The sequence below is a fragment of the Bacillus rossius genome, chromosome 2 (genome assembly GCF_032445375.1).
Source record: "Bacillus rossius redtenbacheri isolate Brsri chromosome 2, Brsri_v3, whole genome shotgun sequence".
Lineage (NCBI taxonomy): Eukaryota > Metazoa > Arthropoda > Insecta > Phasmatodea > Bacillidae > Bacillus > Bacillus rossius.
In genome coordinates, this window is record NC_086331.1 from 37618816 (window position 1) to 37639732 (window position 20917).

General features: G+C 33.5%; 1 protein-coding gene across 4 annotated transcripts in view; it reads left to right on the top strand.

Moving 5' to 3' along the window:
• LOC134529245 (plexin-B) overlaps window positions 1-20502 on the top strand; it is a 276629-nt gene extending 256127 nt beyond the window's left edge. For all 4 annotated transcript variants that reach the window (XM_063363145.1, XM_063363144.1, XM_063363147.1 and 1 more), the window contains one exon: window positions 2885-20502. In XM_063363145.1, coding sequence (XP_063219215.1) covers window positions 2885-2992 — 108 coding nt within the window. In that variant the 3' untranslated portion in view covers window positions 2993-20502. The remainder of the gene's footprint in view (window positions 1-2884) is intronic.
• Window positions 20503-20917: the final 415 nt, after the last annotated feature.

The following is a 20917-nucleotide window of genomic DNA, read 5'->3' on the forward strand; positions in this document are numbered from 1 at the left end:
TTTCCGCTAAGCTCGCATCTATTGGCTGGCTGCTGATGGAAGGTCACGAGTCTGGGCGTAGCGTTGAGTGAGTTATACTGCGCATGCGCAGCTTAGAGAACAGAGAGAGCCAGCCTGCGACTACGCTGCGCCGAAACAACAGCTGATCGAGTACAATGACCTTTCTCCGCGCACGGCGCGCTATTGACGGTAAATTTCCATCAATTTGCGGCCCTTTTTTTTAAATTTTTTTTACTGTGGTGCAATGCGTATGTGTAATGTAGCCCGTGTATTTGTGTGTATGTGTATTTGTTCTGAACGCTGCAGGATGCAACCAGGGGCGAATATTCCATGGAACCAAGGGAACCATTGGTTCCCTACTGCTGACAAATAAATAAAATAAATATATTACTACTTGTCTACTGTCGTAAATAATTCAACTCGTATTTTTTGAACAGCTCGCCCTAACACTTTGTGTAGGCGCGTTCGCGCGTTGAACCTCTTCAGCTATCGCTTTATCTCTCTCACGCCTCTCTTTCTCTCTCTGCCTTCCCCGCTCCCACATCCCCCCCCCCCCCCCCCGGCACTACCATTGCTTTCTGCGCCTTCATTGGTGGCCGACTCCTCTCCGCCTTCGCCTTCGGGTGTTTCCGTGAGCACTCGGCTTCGGCTTCCGACCTGGGGAACCAAGCCAGAGGGCTGGTTCCATCGCGTGCCGCGTGGCATATTCTCTAGAGAAATTGTGTGCTTCGCGTTGCGTAAAATAACTCACCTGACAGCCTGAAAGCAGATTTACTACATTAAGAATACGTACTTTATAATACTTAATTACGTCCCAAGTTTTTGGTGAAGAGTTTCGTCAAATTCAAAAGTGGCCACATAGCTACAGCATTGTTGAACTCTCTCATTGCGGTAGGCTTGGCCAAGGGAACCAACAGTCTATTCTGCGGGCCCTGGCCATGGAAGGGTTTTTAAGGGGAGTGCGGAGGGACGAAGCTGTCGCAGTAGGGGAGGGAGCGGCAGGAAACAGACGTGCTTGTGACTGCGTGGTAGAAAAATTTTAGAGGTGTAAAAGTAACGGAAAAAAGCGTACCCGTATGTATTCGTTACTATAACAATTAGTACTCGTTACTATCGTATCGTTACTCGTTACTTCTGATACCGCATAACATGCTATGTTATGTTGCAGCAACGAATCGAGTCGTATTGCGTACACGTACAGTATGACGTCGCGTAAATAATAATAAATAGAATATAAACAATTAACAATATTTGATAATTAACATTTTATGGTAACCAAGAAACAATTAAATCTCTATTACAGCGGTTTTATTATATTATCTCTTTTAAGATAAAAACGTGAAAATACGCGATAATAAAAAACAAAAACATACTTATTTCTAATTTGTAAAAAAAAAAATACTTTCATATAAACAGTAAAAAACTGGGACGACGAATTTCCAAATTATACTTTACTTAAGAAAAAAAATATCATTCTTTGTAACGTAAATTCATCGAATATGCGCATGCATGCGTAAAACATACGAAAAATGTGAGTAACGAAATCCAGCCGTGTGTAACGTTTCGTTACTCGTTACTAGATGTCGCACCCGTTACTCAGTGCCGAATACATACGGTTTGCTACAGCTCTAGAGTGTAACGTTTCGTTACTCGGTACTAGATGGCGCACCCGTTACTCAGTACCCAATACATACGGTTTTCTGCAGCTCTAGAAAATTTACTTGTTTCATCTTTTTGCTAAAAGTTTCGAACAAAAACGAGTTTTAATTTTGCAAGGTAGACCCACGCCAGACATATTGTGTATGGTAACAAATGCTAAATCAAGCGGTGTGCAGTGCAAAAGACGCTTCAAATCTAATAAGTGAAATAGCCTAACAAAATGACCATACATGCTCATGCTTGAAAGTGAGAGTTAAGATTATTAAATTCTGTGTGACTATAACATGTATTGCATTGACTACCAAAATCATAATTTCGTGAATTTTGATATAGGTATACTGGTGATGTGTTTCCGAGCGTATCTTTCACTGTTTCACTCATTAAAATATCTTGCTTCGTGTAACGACGATTGCTCAAGTTTTAGTCATACCAGATTTTTAATTTTATTATAATATAGGAAATGTTGACTTAACATTTTGAAGAGAAACTCTTAGGCCTAGCTTTCATCGACACTTAAAATTGTTTTGCTGCGGAAGCCACCTTATTAGTCGAGGCAACAAAAGAAAAATAGATGAAAAACATACTAATAGACCCATTGGTCGGTGGTGAATGGGAGGTGGGAGGGCTGTTTAAAGGTACAATTCATCGCTTTTGCTTGAGTATTTTCCAAACTATGGGTTTTAGCAAAAAAAATAAATAAATTTGATACAAAATTAAAGAGCATAAAATTTCCTACAAAAGAGATACGTTAAACCGCTTAAATAGCACCAATTTGCACCTTAAAATCAAAAATTTCCGGGGGAGGACCCCCGGGCCCCCTCACCTTAATAGGGGGTAACAGTGAACATACTTGGTTCCCCCACTATGAAATTCACCCTTCGCCACTGGATGCAACTGTATTTTAATTAACTTTAACGTATTTCTTACTTTTTCCTTTATTTACACTTTCCTGCATTTTACACACTTTTACTTTGTCCCCATGAAAAGTGCAAATAAGGGGTTTTGCTATAAACTTCTTTTTCGCATTTTAAAGCAAAATATTGCAAAAAAAAAATTCCTCAAAAATTTTTAAAAAAATTTCTTTGCATATAGGTCGCACTTCATTTTTTCCCCATCAAATCTGGTAAAATTGCCGTGACCTATATGCGAGTAAATACGGTAGATATACACACACACACACATACACACATTGATGTATTTAGTAATGTGTTATGTGGTTTTGCAGATCCTAGATGCCCTGGATTGTGATACCTACTGCAAGAAGATGCACCTTGCTCACAAACTGGAGAATGTGGCTTGTACTTTGGAAGGGGAAGAGACGTCAACGTGCTGACGTCGAGAGTCACCTGATCACTTGCTGGCCAACCTGAATCTGTACTGGGAGAAGCTTACACTGTGATATGCTTGTAGTGCTGTAGGGTTTCAGTGCACAAAGTGACTAAGTGCATCTTGAACAAGGGTCAGGTGACAACTAGTACACCATGCGTCAACACCAACACCATTGTCGACAAGAACAAAATGGTTGGTTGGTTGCATAACCAATGTGCCACATTTACATTAATTCACAAAGCACAATAGTTTCCTAAATTTGAGTGCCTCAGTTATGATACTAAAGAAACTAAGTGTCATAAAATACTCTTGGAACAAATTATTAAAGTTTCAGTAGGGTTTACAGAGCTGTTATTTTAAATCCCAATTTTTATATGTACGTCTTGATATGCTGCGGAATAGTTTTTAACTTTATAAGCAATTGTGAAAATTTTATTATTTGTGTATTTTTATTTTATACTTTGAAATACTTGGGCAACAGTAAACAAAAGTTGGAGACTGGTATTTTAGTGGACATCTTGTAAGCTTTGTGTGTGTTTGCATGTGTGTATGATGTATGCATTGCACGATTACAAAATACTGTTTTAATTTTAGATAATCTTAATTTTTCTTGCATATTATTGACCTTTCATATTAGTAGATGTGATTGCTTACAAGTTGGTTTATAATTGAATTTCATGTCGGAAATGTTATGATTACTCTAAAAAGTTGTACTAGAATCTTTTTGAATAGACTCTGTTTAATAGCTTGTTCAATCCAAAATAATAGTGGTAATGAAGTATATGAAAGCAATATAAAGACAATTTAAAGAAATGGTTTTCTAAAGTTTTCAGACTATGTTGTATCTGTTGCCTCAATGTGGCATTATTGTATATATGAAAAACTAAACATAAAATATACTAACTTGCTTGCAAAGCAACATGTGCAAGCCATTTGACAGTGTTACCAATGTTGCAGTTGTGCAAATACTTTGTAGACAAAGCCACATCACAGCTCTTAACTTAAATAATAAGCTAATTTGCCCAGTTCCATGTTGATTATTAATACGATGAGTATTGATTACCCATCAATGGAACTGAATAAGTATTTCGTTATGGTCTGTTCATTTTAATCACACTATTTACATTGGTGTTTCTTATATTTTCTAATTTTTTTAAGTTGAACATAAACATTGCTGTGATGGCATAAGAGCAGCGAACTGCAAACATTGATGTAGTGTTTGCAAAGTATATGTGATAGAGTGCAAGCTCAGTACTTAGGCATGACACCAAAAACTGATGCAGTGCATGTGTTTGTAGTATGAACGACAACTGAAATTTAACTAGACCTTGATTGGTTTTGCATAAAATTCTTATCTGTATTTAAAAAATTTTGAAGTGACTATGAAATAGATTTAAGAACTACCATAACAAAATAATTTTCTGTAATTGTTTATTTGAAAGAGTTTTAGCAGTTATGCTTTTGGAACTGTCTTTAGTCAGACTTTGTATGTTACATCATATCAAAGTATCAGTGTGTGTTTCAATGAGTCAACTGCCCTATCTCTTTCATTTGACTGGAATTTATCTTTATGTAACCAGTCATATTTTCTATCTGAATGCATAATATAGTTTAAATACTAAACATGATGGCAAACAATACTGTACTTTAGTTTTAAATGTGGATTTTTGTTTTATCTGTTGCGTGCAGTGGTATATATGTGTTTTTATCTCTAAAGTTCAGCTTCTTTGCTATAATTTGAGAAATTTAAAATGTGAATCTCTTCAAGCCATATGGGAAGTATTATTGTAACCCAAACAATAAAGGGTTCATGCATTGTAAGTGTTAGCTTTTTTTTGTTTAAAGTGATAATCCAAACTTTGCTGCTGTAAATGATGCAATAAGTATGTATTTGAATTACGTAAAATATTTCTATTGTAATTTTAGCATTATCTCTGTTTTGCTTGGATACATTTAAGTAGCTTTCTCTTAGCTAAACTTGATTCATTTTGCATAGTTATCTGACCTTAATATTGTCCATGGATTTTACTGTGAGCTCACACATCCTTCTTGCATTAGGTTTTCACACCACATCACATTCTTTTCTCTTTTGAAATCCTTATCATTACTTGTGGAGTTGGTAAAGTTACTGACTGTCGTAACATTATTTCATAGTGCAGATACCAGTAGTAAAGTGTTCATAGAAGCTATGGAAGAGCTTTCCTTGATGAACTGCACTACCAAACTAAAATACTTTTTTCTAGAAATTGTGAACACATTATAGATAGTTACAAAAGGTGCTAACAGGATGTTTTGTCTGATAGGATGGATTAGTTTTTCGCTCTAGAAACATCAAAAACTCACATTTGAATGGTGTCCCACTCAATGCAGAAGTGGAGGAACTGAAAGAGGGAATTTCTTGAGTCAATCCAGCATAAGTAACTTCAACAATGTGTATTAGTTTAAAACAAAAAGCTTATAAACTATAGGGCATTTGATTACAATTTTACTATTTTTTTTTGTTTGTGTTAGTGGGCCAAGTGTAGATGTTTAATAATATTTTTATTTCTGAAAGTACAATAAGAAAAAAATTTGAGAAAAACTTAATTTTTCTATTTATATACATCCTGATACTAACAATACTTGAAATTGCTGGTTTTTAGGCACAAAAAGTAAAGTGTATACTCGAGAAGCTTAGCTACACATAATTTTGTAAGTCAATAATTTCTGTTAGAAACGATATAGTTATGACATCATCAATAAATTATGTCTTGATTTAAAAACCTTCGTTAAAAAACCTTTCACGGGTTCCAGGAAAATCTATAGCTTTATTTTCAGTATAGGAGGTGCATTCCAAAAGTTATAAGAGTGGTTTTCAAAAATGCATGTTTACTGCATAAAAATTACTGTATTTACTCGCAGAAGGGTCACCCCTGTGTATGGGATGCACCCTTAATTTTTGACAAAAAATATCTTAACATTTTCACCTTACGGGTCACCCTCGAATAAGGATCGCGCCATATAACTGTCTCCAATAGAATACAAGCGAAGTCTTATGGTCCATGTCTAAGCTTTTTGCCGCTTAAGAAACACAGCACTGATATCCTTCATCTTTCCCCTCTTCAACCTTTATGGCCCTTCCTCTCCCCCATTATCCATCTCCTTAGCACTATTTAACAAAAAATACAAAGGAAAAGAATACTTATTTTTATAACTATGTTTTCCTTCCTTCCCGTCTATTAAATTTTTTTTTACCCATTCCCTTCCCCAAGAGAGAAAAGACTAGGCTATTTCCTTGTCAAGTTTTTGTCAGTTTCTTCAATAAAAACAAGCCCACCCTTTACAGCAGTTTTGTCATGAATGAAATGTTGTAGTAGAAATCATAGGAAATCTGACGCAAAAACAATGTTTGGACACATTGTGTAAAAAAAACCTGTTGAGATAGAAACGTGATGATTGAGTGTGGTGCCAGTTCACAGACATTTACAACAATGAGATAGAAAGGGAGAACCATAAACACTGCTGCATAGCCACATGCACTCACACACACACACCTACACACCCCATCTTTCTCACTAGAGCTGTTTTATTTTTATATTCTCCCTCTTGCAGAGTGCCAGCCCAGCGGCTGACTGCCGTGTCACTTCCGTTAGCCTGGTAGCTGCCCGACATGCGGCAGACATAGCTTTACGGCACAGTTCATGATGCCTTACACGCACTTCTGAGCTAGTTTAATTAAACAATATATATTAAAAACCAAAACAGGTAAGTTATTTAAGCACATAGTCAACAACAACAGTGCAGTGTTAATTTTTTTTTACCCAAAATATATATGGGTAGCAGTAAATTTTATTAAACAAAAAGTCTATATAAAATCTGTGACCTATACGGAGTAAATGCGGTACAATTCCTTGTTACCTACTTGAAAGTAAGATTGTTAAGAAGTTAAGAAGCTATACAGTGGTTCCAGCGATTTTTCCAATATTCATAGCAATAGGCAAAGTCATTTTCTGTTAAGTCTGCGGAGAGCGCTTGTCATAGATTGATAAATGTTTTGGACTATCCCAAAATGAGTCCCCTTGAAATGCAATTTCAGCTTGGGAAAAAGAATAAAACCACAGGGAGCCAGATCTGGACTGCCTGGGGAAGTGTTGGTACATTTTTCTAAGCTAAAGTTGGCATACGGATAGGTCAGTGTGATGGGGTGTGATGTCGTGATGAAGCGGGCATGAGCAAATCACGTTGTGAAGGCACCACGGTCAACAAATCAAAAACATTCAAAAAGCTGTGACGAGCACTCTCCACAGACTTCAGAAAGCAAATATGCTTAACGCTATGAAGAGTGGTAAAATCGCTGGAACCGCTATATAGCAACTCAAGGATCATAATTTGAAGGCAATATCATTTAATTGTAATTTTTTAAATTAATATGCCTTTTTAAAAAATCACTCATTATTTGGAACGCACCTCATATGCTTCTCCACTGGATAACACAGTTCACAACATGTAATCCCTTTGATAGTTTACACTACCATGCAAAAATTTGTAAATTCTTCCCATTATGAACAGAAGTTTATTAAAGAGTTGTGCAATATGGCACATTTGTATGAATAGTCTGAAGGCCATTCACTAAATATCACTATAAAAAAACAATAGCTTGGTATTAGGAAATACCACATATCTTGTGCATAAATTACAGTCTAAGTCATTTTTCGACCACACATTTTCAAAGCTATTCCGTAAGGCATAAACATCACCATAATACCCAATTGCTGGCTATCGGAATTTTAATTTTAACCTGAACAAAGTAGATAGTCTGCTGTTTCATTATGCCATACATAATTCAAGGCCACTCGATAAACATCACTACAAAAATTTCTATAAAGATAACAGTTAATAACTTGTGTGTGTGTGATTTTTTTTTTCATGCATTTTTTGTTAAGCCAGTCTCTTAAATCATTAAAGGAATTATTATTATTAAAAATAAATAGTAAACTTTACTTGGCAAATTTGTATATTCAGGTTGCTGAGTTATTTTGGCCATATATAATAAATAGTTAAAGCTTTGTGTTACAGTGATAGTGTCAAGGTATCATTAAAATAGCCATAATGTGCATATTTATTTACCCAGTTTGCTTTATTTTCAACTGTACGTATCTTTTATGACCATTTGCCAATGTTGTCATAACATTACCAAAGTATTATAAATAAACTGTATTTTGAAAATTTATGCAATCCATCTGCCTATTTTTTTTGGTCATGACTAAATATTGTTTATAGCAATTTGCTAACATCACAATGATTAGCAATATTTAACATTATAGAGTAAACCTTCTTACAAATACTGTATTTAGCCAGTCTGCTCAGTTAGTTTGGTATTGAATCACTTACTATCATTAACTGTTGTGACCCGTGATTGACATTATGTGGGTATCTGTAAATAAACCATACTCTTGCAATTTGTATTTTTTTGTTCTTGCTGTTTCCAATTTTTAAACTTTTAAGTATTTTTTGCACTGCTCATATGTAGTTAATGCCAAAAATTCTCTCCAAAATTTATCATTTCCTTACACATAATTTGACTATTATTTGTCCCAAAGCATTATCTGTATAAGTGGGTACTGTATAGTTAAGTTTTGTTTGTGCAAATTATTGATAAATAAAGGAAGGCTAATGATAGCTTTTGATATTTTGCTGTTCCTTCCAATTTTCGGGGTAGAAGCCTGATATGACACTTTTCAAAATGCAGCGGATAATAGGTAAGATTTTGTCTGTCACCATAAAACTAAACACATGTGATATGCAGACATTTTTACCACTAGTGAATGTTATAGTAAGTTAGGGGTTTCCCTATGTCCTAGCATTCTCTCTCTCTTTATTTCTTCCTCTTCTTCACAATTAATTAGTCATGTCTTTGGTTAGGTACGAAACAGAGGGATGTTTGTATCTTTACAGGTGTCGGGGTTAGCATTTTTTATGATAATTAACTTCTTCTGTATGTTCCTTCAACTATATTGCAGAAATATACTTTATTAGGTAGATGATACTGATAATAATCTAGCTTGTGAAAAAGAAGAGATTAAAACAAAACTATCACACCAGTGCAAGTGCTGTATCTACATGAATGTTCTCCACAAGTCAACTTTCTACATGAATGTTTATAAAAATGCGTAAAACATGGTTGTAGTTGTCTCTTCTTCCCCCATGCTTTGTTCTGATATGTGCTCATGTTGATGTTTGAGGGGAGTTTTCAAGCATGAATGCCTGTTCCAACATTTCCTTCCAGTCACTTCACCACCTTTTACGTATCTTATCAGGGCCTGCTCTTCAGGATACACAAAGATATTCCATATTTACCTGTGTCTCTATTTATTTAATATAAAACAGCATTAACAAGCTTAACAAATGTTAAAAACTATTAAAAATAATCACTTGCCTAGACAGGTAGTTCGAGGTTATATTGTGACTGGAGTATCATGTTAGCACAAAAATATTATTTGAGGTTATGTAATACCAGGTAAAGATTACTAGAACTTAATCTTGTCGTACAAGAACTTGATTACATAATTGTATGACTAAAATACCCAAGACTGGGTTAATTTATGTTCCAAATTGAATGAGGGTTTTTTTTACATTGATTATTATAACAATTTTTTACTAGATTAATACTGGATACTCGATAATTGATGGCAAACAACACACATATACTGGAACCCTAGCGCAAATAATGACCAATTAAACTGACAAGAACTAGACTTGACCAAAGTGGTAACCAACTGACAGCCATCTGCAAACAGATTGACTGACTAATACTTAACAAGTTTCTGACACAAGGCACAAAAAAAACATTAATACTTTGACTTTACATAATCCCTGCATGTACAGGAATGAAAGAATGAAAAAAACTTTAAATAGAAGCTTAATCACATCTCGTAAAACATCAAAAGCAGCAAGAATAATACCTAGTCTTACATCATTACAAACATCAAGACCATGACTTGGGCAGCAAACCCAACAAAGCATGAATTGATAACCTCGTGATTAGGCACATAAAATGAAAAACAACACAACAGGTGATAAGTCAAAACAGAATTCAGTAAGGGGCAGCAGAAAATTATTTTAGAGAATATTACAGTCACCCACCAACAGTCAATGGGAGGAGAGGAAGAAAGACGGGCATACTAACACTGCATGGCAAAGCCACACAGTATAACTTCCTTCCCTGGAAGCTCTTCACTTCTTGCAAATTTTTTTCTCTTATATTCAAATACAGGTGATATATTGACTGAAGTAAAGTTCTTAAATATGTATGCATGATTTCAGATAACAATCCAAAATTTTTCAACCAAAGTCCATAGCTTTAAACACACATTATAGACAACCACATCCTTCCATGTGAGATTAAATGGACCTCCAAACATTCCTTTGACATTGACAAGATGTCTTCAAGTCAGGGGATCAGTGTGACAGGCAGAATTTAGGCAACAGAATGAGCTCGGACCTATCCAGGAGACACCCTTCTGTACGAAGCAGGGAGACAAGGAGCTCTACTGTATTCAGAGACACCCTTGACCAGAAGATGATGACAAATATGGCAGGGCTCAACTACATCAGGGAGACACTTTGCCTACCAGGAAAGCCCCAGAAAACTTTGAAAAACAGGAGCTGGAAAGTAAAGCCAACCATGCACAGCATCATTAAGAAACTCCACATTCCCACATCCAAGTAATATAGAAATGGCAGACTAAACCTGCAAACCAGCAGGTCGCTCTTAGGTAAACACACACAGCTGATGGAGGGGCAGAGAGCCAAAAGTATACACTAGAAAAGTGCACTAGTTTTTGCAAGATCATTCTTGTCAGAATTGATAGTGAGTCAAACCTTTTAGATACGAGAAAATAATAATTGTTGCAGGATTTGCATATAGGAATGGAATGTGGGAACGAGAAAATGCTAGGCAGACAGACTAACTACCTACATGGCACAGCAACTGTAAACAACGTGACTCGGTGCACTGTGTTGCTACTCCCATGAAAATTAAATGTAAAATGAGTAACTAATGTACATTAAATTTAATAAAGTAATAGCTTTGAGGAAAATTTAAAACTGATTACTGTTCATAATTGCATTGTGTAATGTTTTAAAACACAAACTAAACTTTATTGCTATGTCAACACGTAATATATTTTTAACTACTTAACTGGTTCTTTACTTTTGTTGTAGCAAGGTTAGTCAATAATGTGGTGCTTGTTATTTCCCAGAATAATTGTGTTAATTCAGGCGCCTACTGTTAATTTCTTTCTAGTCACAAACTTTTGAGAATTTTGTTGTATGTTAGAATGTGTTTCAGACTTTCCTGCTTTTAATTTATTGTGTGAGTTTCTCATGTCATAAACATTTTGTTCAGTAACCTAAACATTTTCTTTGCATTGTATTACGTATCTCTTAGTACTTTTAGCATTCACTGGGTATTGTCTTAAGTTTTTTTGCCTATTTTATTAATACTGATCTCTGTAGATTGTCTTAGAATTTCTGGTCATGGTTCATTTTCTTCAGTCTTTTTCTCTTTTGGAATGCCTGCATGATTTATTTAGGAAATTAAAATTACCACATTCACAGTTTATTAAAATGTGAGTTAAGTTTATTTCCACAAATATTTTTATCTATATAGTATTTTTCTGGAATCTTCTGTGTTTTTGTGTATACCATACAGATTTACATCATTTTTTTTTTTTTTATCAATTTCATCCTGATAAAAGTTTCCCTGGAAATATTTTACAAACAATTCACCATCCTCTTTTCAATGGAGAGCATGCACCCTCTTTTTTTGTTATCTCATTTCGTTCTAGTAACTTTTATAATTAGTAATCACAACTTATTTTTAAATTGATATGTAAGTAGCCTATTTTTGACAGAAGAAAGCTTTCAATTTAAAATATCCACTGAAACACCTCACTTTAACAGGGCAGCTTGCAGCATACTACTCTCTAATAGTCTTGTTAGGTTGCTGTAGCAAGAGTACATAAAAAATTAGTTATCACTGCATCGAAGCAAAACCCTTGGCGTTAATGTATTCAGGCTGTGTGTACAATAAACTGTCATTCTAAACCATTTAAAGCTATTGTTTACTTGACATTAATATTATAAAATTAAGGAATCTGTGTATGCAAGGATCAGGTAATCATTTTTCACTACAATTGGGGTGTTAATGTTGTAAAAATGTAGTTTTTATGTGAGAATTTTTACACAAGTGGGCTTAAGCTTAAAAAGTGAAAATAAATGTCACCAAAAGTTGGTCTAGGCTTTGAATGTAACTTGATAAGACACTAACCATAGGCCTAACTAGTTTGTTTTAGAAAAAGTTACATTTTGGATAGTACTCTATGTAGGCCTAAAATGTAGTTTATAAATTGTGACTGCTTGTATATTTTTTTTGCTCCTCTGCATGCATTAGCAAGTGTTAAGTGTTGCGTGATGCCGTCCGATACGAGCCTGGTTTTGGTTTTTAATTACTACTTGATACATTATTAATGAATTTTCATTAACTTTCTTACACTTTTAGGTAATATTCTGGTAGTGTAAACAAGAATCAACACAAAAAAATATTTTCGATAAGTTTTGTGCAGTTTGACAAGATAACACTAACTAATAAATAACAGATTGAGCTAGATTTCCTGTTATAGACATTTAACTTTTCAAAATACTTCTTGCAAAACATACAAAATTTTCCAAGCAGTAGTTATACTACAATTTTTTAATAAAAGTATTTTGAAATACGAAAAGCATTCATCACTATAAGTTTGTGTATACATATATTTCTATGTCTCCTGCATGGAGCCAAGTAGCTTTGGACATTGCGTTCAGATAGTCAAGTCTTGCCAGGTGATATCGTGCAGATCATTTTTTAGGCCTGTTCAGACATACCAATTTTAATTAACCCTTAGTTTAAGTACTTATTGTTTCCAATAAAATAAATGATGTTGGCATTTTAACATTTATATTATATTAAAATGGAAAATGATAATAAAAAACCATTTTGTAGGTTGATCTCTACAAACTAGTGAATCATTTGGCATCATTGATAAAATTAATTATTTTAATTTGCATGTTTTTAGAGATTCTTCAATGATAATAAATTGAATAATAAAAGAAATATAAAATGTTTTGATAAAAGCCTAAAGAGCTTTAACCCCATAACATATCAATAAAATATAATATATGCATACACATACTAATTAATGTACCATTTAGACTTGCCTCTAGTAGTGATTACTGTACCACTAGTTTTTTTATATATATATATATATATATATATATATATATATATATATATATATATATATATTTTATGTTTTACACATTGTTACTGTTCCATTACACAATGTAACAATAACTGTACAAAATATGATTTATAAATTGTTCTGTGTGTACTACATTTATAAATTGTTATGTGTGTACTACATTTCAAAACATTTTTGAACATGTAGCCCCATTTCTCACTACTACATTTATTGTTAGCAGTACACACACATCATCTCATTACCTGATTATGCCTATCAATACATGCTATTTCTTTATTGTGTTCTATGGAATATTTTTGTTTCCTCTTATTTGGTCTGTCTTTGTGAAACTTTTTATGGACAGTGAGTAGTACATGAAAGAATGTTGAATTTCACACAGTAACCAATGTAAGTCAAAGGTTGTATAGTTTTGTACCAGAATGGGCTCGTTTACTGAAAGACGACCTAATTTTTTATTTTATGAGGCTTTCATCATCAGCATTGGTGAAAAAATAGTGGAGAATTTACTGTTCATCTCATAAAAAGTTGATTGTACTTTATCGTCTGAAAAATGTCAAACTTTTGACAGTAAAATAAAATTGTTGAATGGCATTGTTTCGTCGGAAAGTGAAGTACTGACTCTATCTCAGTTTTGCTAGTACATTTGTATTGGTGGTTTCTTGACCTGTTACGATACACATTGGTAATTATAATTGAAGCTTATCAACTGAATAGTGGAACCATTGTTCTCTCTGATTTTCTTTGCAATGCAATATTTCTGATTTCATATACTTATCTTGTATCTTGAAAAACATTTTATAATAGATGTGCACACGCTCGAGTTTCCAGCGAAAAGAAATTTCAGTTAACCATTATAACTTTTGGTCCAGTTCCACTGTTACACCTGGCACTGCTAGTAGCGCTCTGCAAATCAAAACTCACTGAACAATTGCCATTAATTTTGGAACTGTCGTCTCATCACTTGAGCCACTAAATAAATCTGTCAGATTGACTTCTTTCTTCCAGAACCTTTTGTTGTGCACTCAGAAATTGTTATTTCTTGCTGGTTTCATGTCTGTGGGATAATGGAACATTTTGTGCTATCGGAAAGAAATCAAAAGCTTCACTGAAATGCCAATGATGCAGGCATGGCTGCTATTTGAAGCTAGCTGAGTGAACAGTAATGTGTCAAACACATCATAACATAGTCGTAGTATTTAAAAAGGCTAACAATATAAACTAATTTGATGTGATGTATATCATGAAGTAGATGTCATTTCATACCCTACAGAGTTGGACAATTTCCTGAACTAACATTGGTTGTGAATCCTGAATTTTTATATCAGTAGTTTTCATTCTCAATAACTGTAGAGCTAGAATGCTTTTTAGAAGTGGACGGATCGCGGAACTCAGGACAAGAGTCAGGAAAGAAACAATTTCCAAACTTTGGAAATATAATGTTTCTCCTCTGGATAATGCATCAAGAAAACCAATTTTTTTTTAATTGTTAAAACCTCCGGCAAACTAATTTTTATATTATAAAAGCATTATATGCTTACGTTTTTCACCCTCTACGTCACTTAACAAACCACAACTTTGCACGTGTTTTGAACAAAGCACAAAGATATCACAAAAAAAAAAAAAAACAAGCCCTTTCTGTGAAACTTATATTCAACACTTATTCATAATGCTGCTAAAAATAAACTCTTAACGAAATAAAGTACTTGAATATATAAATGTATTTAAATAATTAATTTTGTACTTTTGGCAAACCTAAACATCTTTACCTTATCTTAAGATTGTGTTTAAAAATAATTTTACAAGAGCAGCAATTAACAATGTTGCCAAATTCTTGATATTCAAAACGATACTCTCAGTTTTTAACAAAGAAACCGAAAGATGCCATCTTTGTTTCAAATATTTAGGCCATAATTTTCTGTTAGATTTTCAGAAACAACAGCGGTGTAAAGTTTTCGCAGTTGGTCATCATGTATTCTCAAAAGTTAACTATGGAAAATGAGAGTATGCTCCTAAAGTGGATGTGATAATTGTTGACATTAAATTTTAGGAAATAAAAATGTGTGGTTTCTAAATTTGGTATTCCAGACAGTAGTGGCAAAGGGGATCCAGGTTGGACCAGCACCTATATGGAAATTCTTGAAGAAATTACCTGATCACAGAATGCAATGTATTTTTGCCTGTGATTCTACAAGTGAAAACCAGCAACGGAGGTTGCCAGTGAACATGTTTTCTCTAGTGCTGGCAATATTGTCAACAACAAAAGAGAAAAATTAAGACGTGAACATGTTCAATAAGTATTTCTTCACGAAAATTTGAATTTGAATAGGACATATGATGTTTGTTTTTATTTCCATTATGGGTTGCATATTATTTGTGATGTGTCAATATTTTGTTGTGAGCTTAGTATCATTTGGACTTTTAATGTAGATGTTTTATGAAAGACACATAAATATGCACATTTTGATAATAAATATTTTTTGTCGTGACGTCTAATAAATCGAACGCCGGCTGCACGCACAAAAAAGGATGGCTTATTGTCCCATTACGCTTTGTCCCGTTACGCTCATTGTACGCTTGCGCCGCATCTCTCTCTCTTCCACTCGATTGGAACAACCATCGATTTGACTTTTTTGAGGCACATTAAACTTGAAACACTCCCATTCGTTTCCTACTTTTCCTATCATCGTCCTATCCTTAACAGAATAACACAGATTGGAAGAAGTTAATTAGCAAACATGTATAAAAGTTATAGTTAAAATAATCTCTTCGTTAAAGTAATAAACATATTTGAATTAATGAGTGCAAATAAAAGTAAATTTAGTGATGAAATTGTAGATTTCATTTCACTCCTTTGTATCCATACAAAATAGTGATAATTCAGTAAAAATGATGCAATTTTATTCATAAAAGTATGCAATCATTTCATCAATGTTTTGTTATGACGTCAAGTTAAACTATCGTCCGTAAACCTACTTTACAGACAACCAATTTTTCCTGCATACCAAGTTAAGTGACATACGTAATTTCAATGCTTTTGCTCCCGATTCCGATCCTAGTCTTTCCTGACCGAATCCTGTCCCGAAGTAAAAATGCCATTCCCTTCCACCTCTAATGTTACAAAATAATGTACTTCTTTATTTACATGTTAGTCTTATTACATTTTTAAGGTCAACTAGTCCCTACTGTTTAAGATTTTACCTTTTTTGTTCTAATTTTTTTCTGCAGTTATTTTTTTATATCGTAGATCTGACTTGAGTCTTAATAATGTTTCTCCAAACATCTTTTATTTTGTGGGAATTTGACCATGGAACATCTTTTGCTGATTTGCCACGGCTGGGAAAAATTTTTTTTTTTTTTTTAAGGGTAATTGTCAACCTATAAAAATATACTGTCTTAGATAGTATTTGTTAATTTAACGAAAGTTTATCAAGAACATTCCACTGTAATTTCAAGGTTCATAGTAGCAGAACCATTCGATTTTGAAAGGTGAAGGAATTTTTTTTTGGCAAACACTTAATAATTTGTGTGTTAAATTCTTGCATGTTGGATTTGTAGTTGTGTGTTTATGCTACCTTCCTTTCCTATATTCAGTGGTGGATCAAGGGGGACGCCTACTACAGTGGGTGAAATAATTTGTGGAAAAACCAGGAAAATAATTGATTTTTGATCCTCTTGCCGAGTTTCTGGTTCTTCCACTGCCTAGTGTCACACGTAATCTCGAAGTACTGAAATTTGTTACAGCTATATGTTGACTCTGGCTGTACACTACCCAGTCATTAATAGCACAAGAGATAAATTCTTCCAGTTACTAAAGCAAAACTGTTTTTTAGCTGGTCAGTTCTTTATCTGTTGTAGTAGTAGAAGACAATGGTTTTGATGGTATTTTGCAATATATAAGGTCAAAATATACTCTTTCAATTTTTAGTGAATTCCTTTAGTAGATACTCTAAAATATCCTGTATGCCTGGAAGTGAAATTGTTTGCAGTTTAATAATATTTCATTTTTGTATACATATTTTTTTTGGGATTAAAATTTGGCCCAAGTAGCTAAATCAGTGCTGTATAGGATGGCAGACACAGTAAGTCCAGCTGCAGTGTCTTCACAGGCAACAGTGTTTTTCTGTGAACTGTAGTTAAGGAGTGATCTTCAATAACTAATGCTGGTTGTTTTGTTTTTGTAAAACTCAATTTAATTCTTCATGTTGGTTGTCCATGGTTTTTTAATTACCAAAAAAACTTATCCTTTGGGGTTGTGAGAGCACATAATTTCACCATCTGATTGCTATGTGCTAGTTTGTATCTTCTAATCTTGTAATCAATGCAATCAGGTGCAGAAATATGAGCCTTAGAACGGATATAGTGTTCTATAGTTTTTAGTTGTGTGCTCTGAACACGTATTTCAGCAGCTAGGTACTGGCCCAATGTGTAAATTGTTGATTTTGAGTGCTCTTAGAGCTAAAGTGTTTTGAAATATGAATAAAGTATCACATTTTATTAAACTTTATACAAATTTGAGCCACTATTTACTTTTTTGGGGATGGCTAAATAAAACTGCAGGAATCAACCTAATTTTTCAACAAACTCTTTTAATTAGTATGTTTTAACAATCTGTGTTTTAATTTTGAAACAGTTTTTTTTAATATGTTATCATCCCAAAATGCTCAACAAATTCTACTAACTGTGCACTTTGAAGACTTATATTTTGTAAATGGAGAGTAAATGCAATGTGTCTATTATAAAAATTTTTCGTATTTAGGTACTGATCATTACTGTACATTTGTAGCAATTGTTAATATTATCAGTTTGTGTATTTTTGTCATATGTATTATTTTTCAGTGTGTTCAATTTGATTGTGCTGGGACAGTGCATAAAATTTCATTTATTGTGTAATTTATTTTTTTAAATAATAAGCACTGCGTACTATTGTAACCGTGTTTAACTTTTACAGACTCACACTTTATGTATTCAGAAGAATGGAAGTGTTTCAGTTGCTACTCAATAAAAAGCTCAGAGGCAACACTTTAAAACTGTGTTGTTTTTATTTACAGTTATTTTAGCATCCCGGTGCAAACATACACAAATGCCAATTTCTTTTGGCAAGTAAATTTTTATTTCATAACCAAAGCTGTTGTCCTTATAATGCCATAAATACAGTAGAAGCCCGATATAAAACGTATGTTATAAAATGGACATGGATATACTGCAGGTAGAACAACTACAAGTGCAGGCCAGCCTCTTCTGGTGCCATGTTACCATGTCTGTTCACTGCCACTGGTGGAGCAACATTGATTCTAGTCTGCTCGTTTTTGTATTTGAGTCATTATTGTTGAGCAATTTTAAGTAAAATATTATAGGTGAGTACAGAGTAAAAAAAAATGTTTTTCACATAATTTATTTGTTGAGTTGAAGTTATGTAGGGTTTTAAAAGCAGTAACAAAATACTTCTAGTTCATGTATCATAGTAATTAATTTTTAAGAAAAATTTTTAGAAGGTTCTGAGAGTGCAATCTTCAGTGATTTTCAAACCATTATTCACGTGTCGAGCAGGGTTCAGATAGTATCCATTTATTGGCTTCATTGGCAGCTGAAAGCAAAGTTGTGTACATGTGTTGCCGTGCTTCTATAAGCCCACGGGTAACACTGTACCTCTTACATTTAAGCTTAAAAATATTATAATTATTATTATTTTTTCAGTATTGGTTTATTCCCCAATTAACCATGGATGAACCAAACCGTGGGGGTTAGTTATGTCCCCCAAAAAACCGTGTTTTACTGGGCATCTACTGTATTTCAAAATGTTCATCAAATTCATTAATTATTTACTATGCTGTTCTTTATTTCTTAAAATTCTACTACGTGGCTTTTGAAACTCTGTAATCTGTGAATTTATACTTCCCTGCAAATTATTTTGAATTTATTTTTTAAATGGTTTAGTTCAAACAGGTGAATTGTTTTTATTATCTACACGTAATATCCACTTGTATTTGATGCTGCTTCACTTAATTTAAAAGGTAAAAATAAGTTTTGTTCCTGTTGCATCTTGTGCTATAAATACTGTGAAAATTTTGTGACTGCATGTTTGTTTTGCGGCTTGCAATTACCATTGTTAATTTCCTATTATGTTTGTTGGCTTGGTTACCTGGACATGAAAAGTACATGCAACTTTGAGTGAAATTATTTTCCGACAACAAAAAGATCATCGTCTGAAGGAACTTGCAGACCATAACACAGGTGGTGATTAGCATTTGTCATCCGGAGCATTTGGGACCAATACTGTAATTTTCTCACAGCTTTCTGTAAAATTTAATCAATTTTGTTTGTGGTTGTAGTTTTTTTACATCAACATTCAATAGTGTAACAGATTAATGTACATATTGACATGTTTTACACTATTGTAGTTCATGTAATGCTCTTGTGTAAAATTGTTGAATCTTTTTGTTGCTCCTTCTATTTCTTTTTCTGTTAATAAGATTTAGTTATTTTGCAGCTATACATAGTGTAATTCTTTAGCATTTAAAGGCTGCTACTGTGCTGTTTTTTTTTTTAATAAATGTTTATGTATGTTACATTTTAATATATTTCTTTTTCTATGTCATGTCCTTAAAATATGAATTATTATGTTAAAAATTTTTGTGGCATTGTTATTTGTTGCTACATGAAAAATATTTCTCAATGAAATATATAATCATGAATATGTAACTTGTTGTTGATAATGTAGAGCCTAACACTAATTGCTTCCATAGTTTTAATTTTTTGCAGCTCTTTGTAAAACTAGGATTTTGCTAAATACCAAATGGTTTCAAAATATTTCATACTTTGAAAAATAAAAAAATAAATATGTGTTTATTTATATAGTGTCAGTTTTTAGTTATGTTCAAAGAACACACTGTTCAGCCCCAGTTTATCTTCTAAACTAATGTGTCTTTATGGCTCCTAATGAATTGTAAATACCAAATCGACAATTTCTCTGGCATGTCTGCTCTATCATTGCTGAGATGTTATAATACAAGCCTCTCTCAGAAAATTGAGACTGAAGGGTCACATATGGTCCAGTATGTTAGATATTTGTGCAAATTGTTCTTTATCAAAGTCACTTCAGTCCCATTAAGTTTCGTATTTTTAATAATTAATTTTAATTGAATCATTTTTTAAACATGTATAATACTAATTTTTTTAACATGTACATTCATGTTTTATGCATGTGTGCAAAGTAATAAAGAAGAAACAAATTTCAGTATCTGCAGTTTCTTCATATTAATACTTCCCCCAACACTTAATAGCTTGGACTTGGAGATTTAATTTTTGTTGACTTAATACACCAATTTGTACTTTGTCATTGCTTAGTAAGAATACAACAGCTCTTAAAATATCCTAGAGGAAACCTAAACTTACAACTCTGGAGGTAAATGCCCAAAAGTTCTAAAAATAGTCCAGATTGCTCACTTGTACAACATAAGCAAACATTACATTGGGTATAGCCACTAGTTGATGAAGAAACTTGTGTCTTGTTTTACATTTGCAACAGTTTTACAGTTACCTGGTGAAACATGACATCCACTGCCAGAAGTCTTCCTGGTTAATTTGCATCAGGCTGTTGATTGAATAGGCAATCAATGATTTTGGACCGTGTTTGTTGTTACACTTAAATG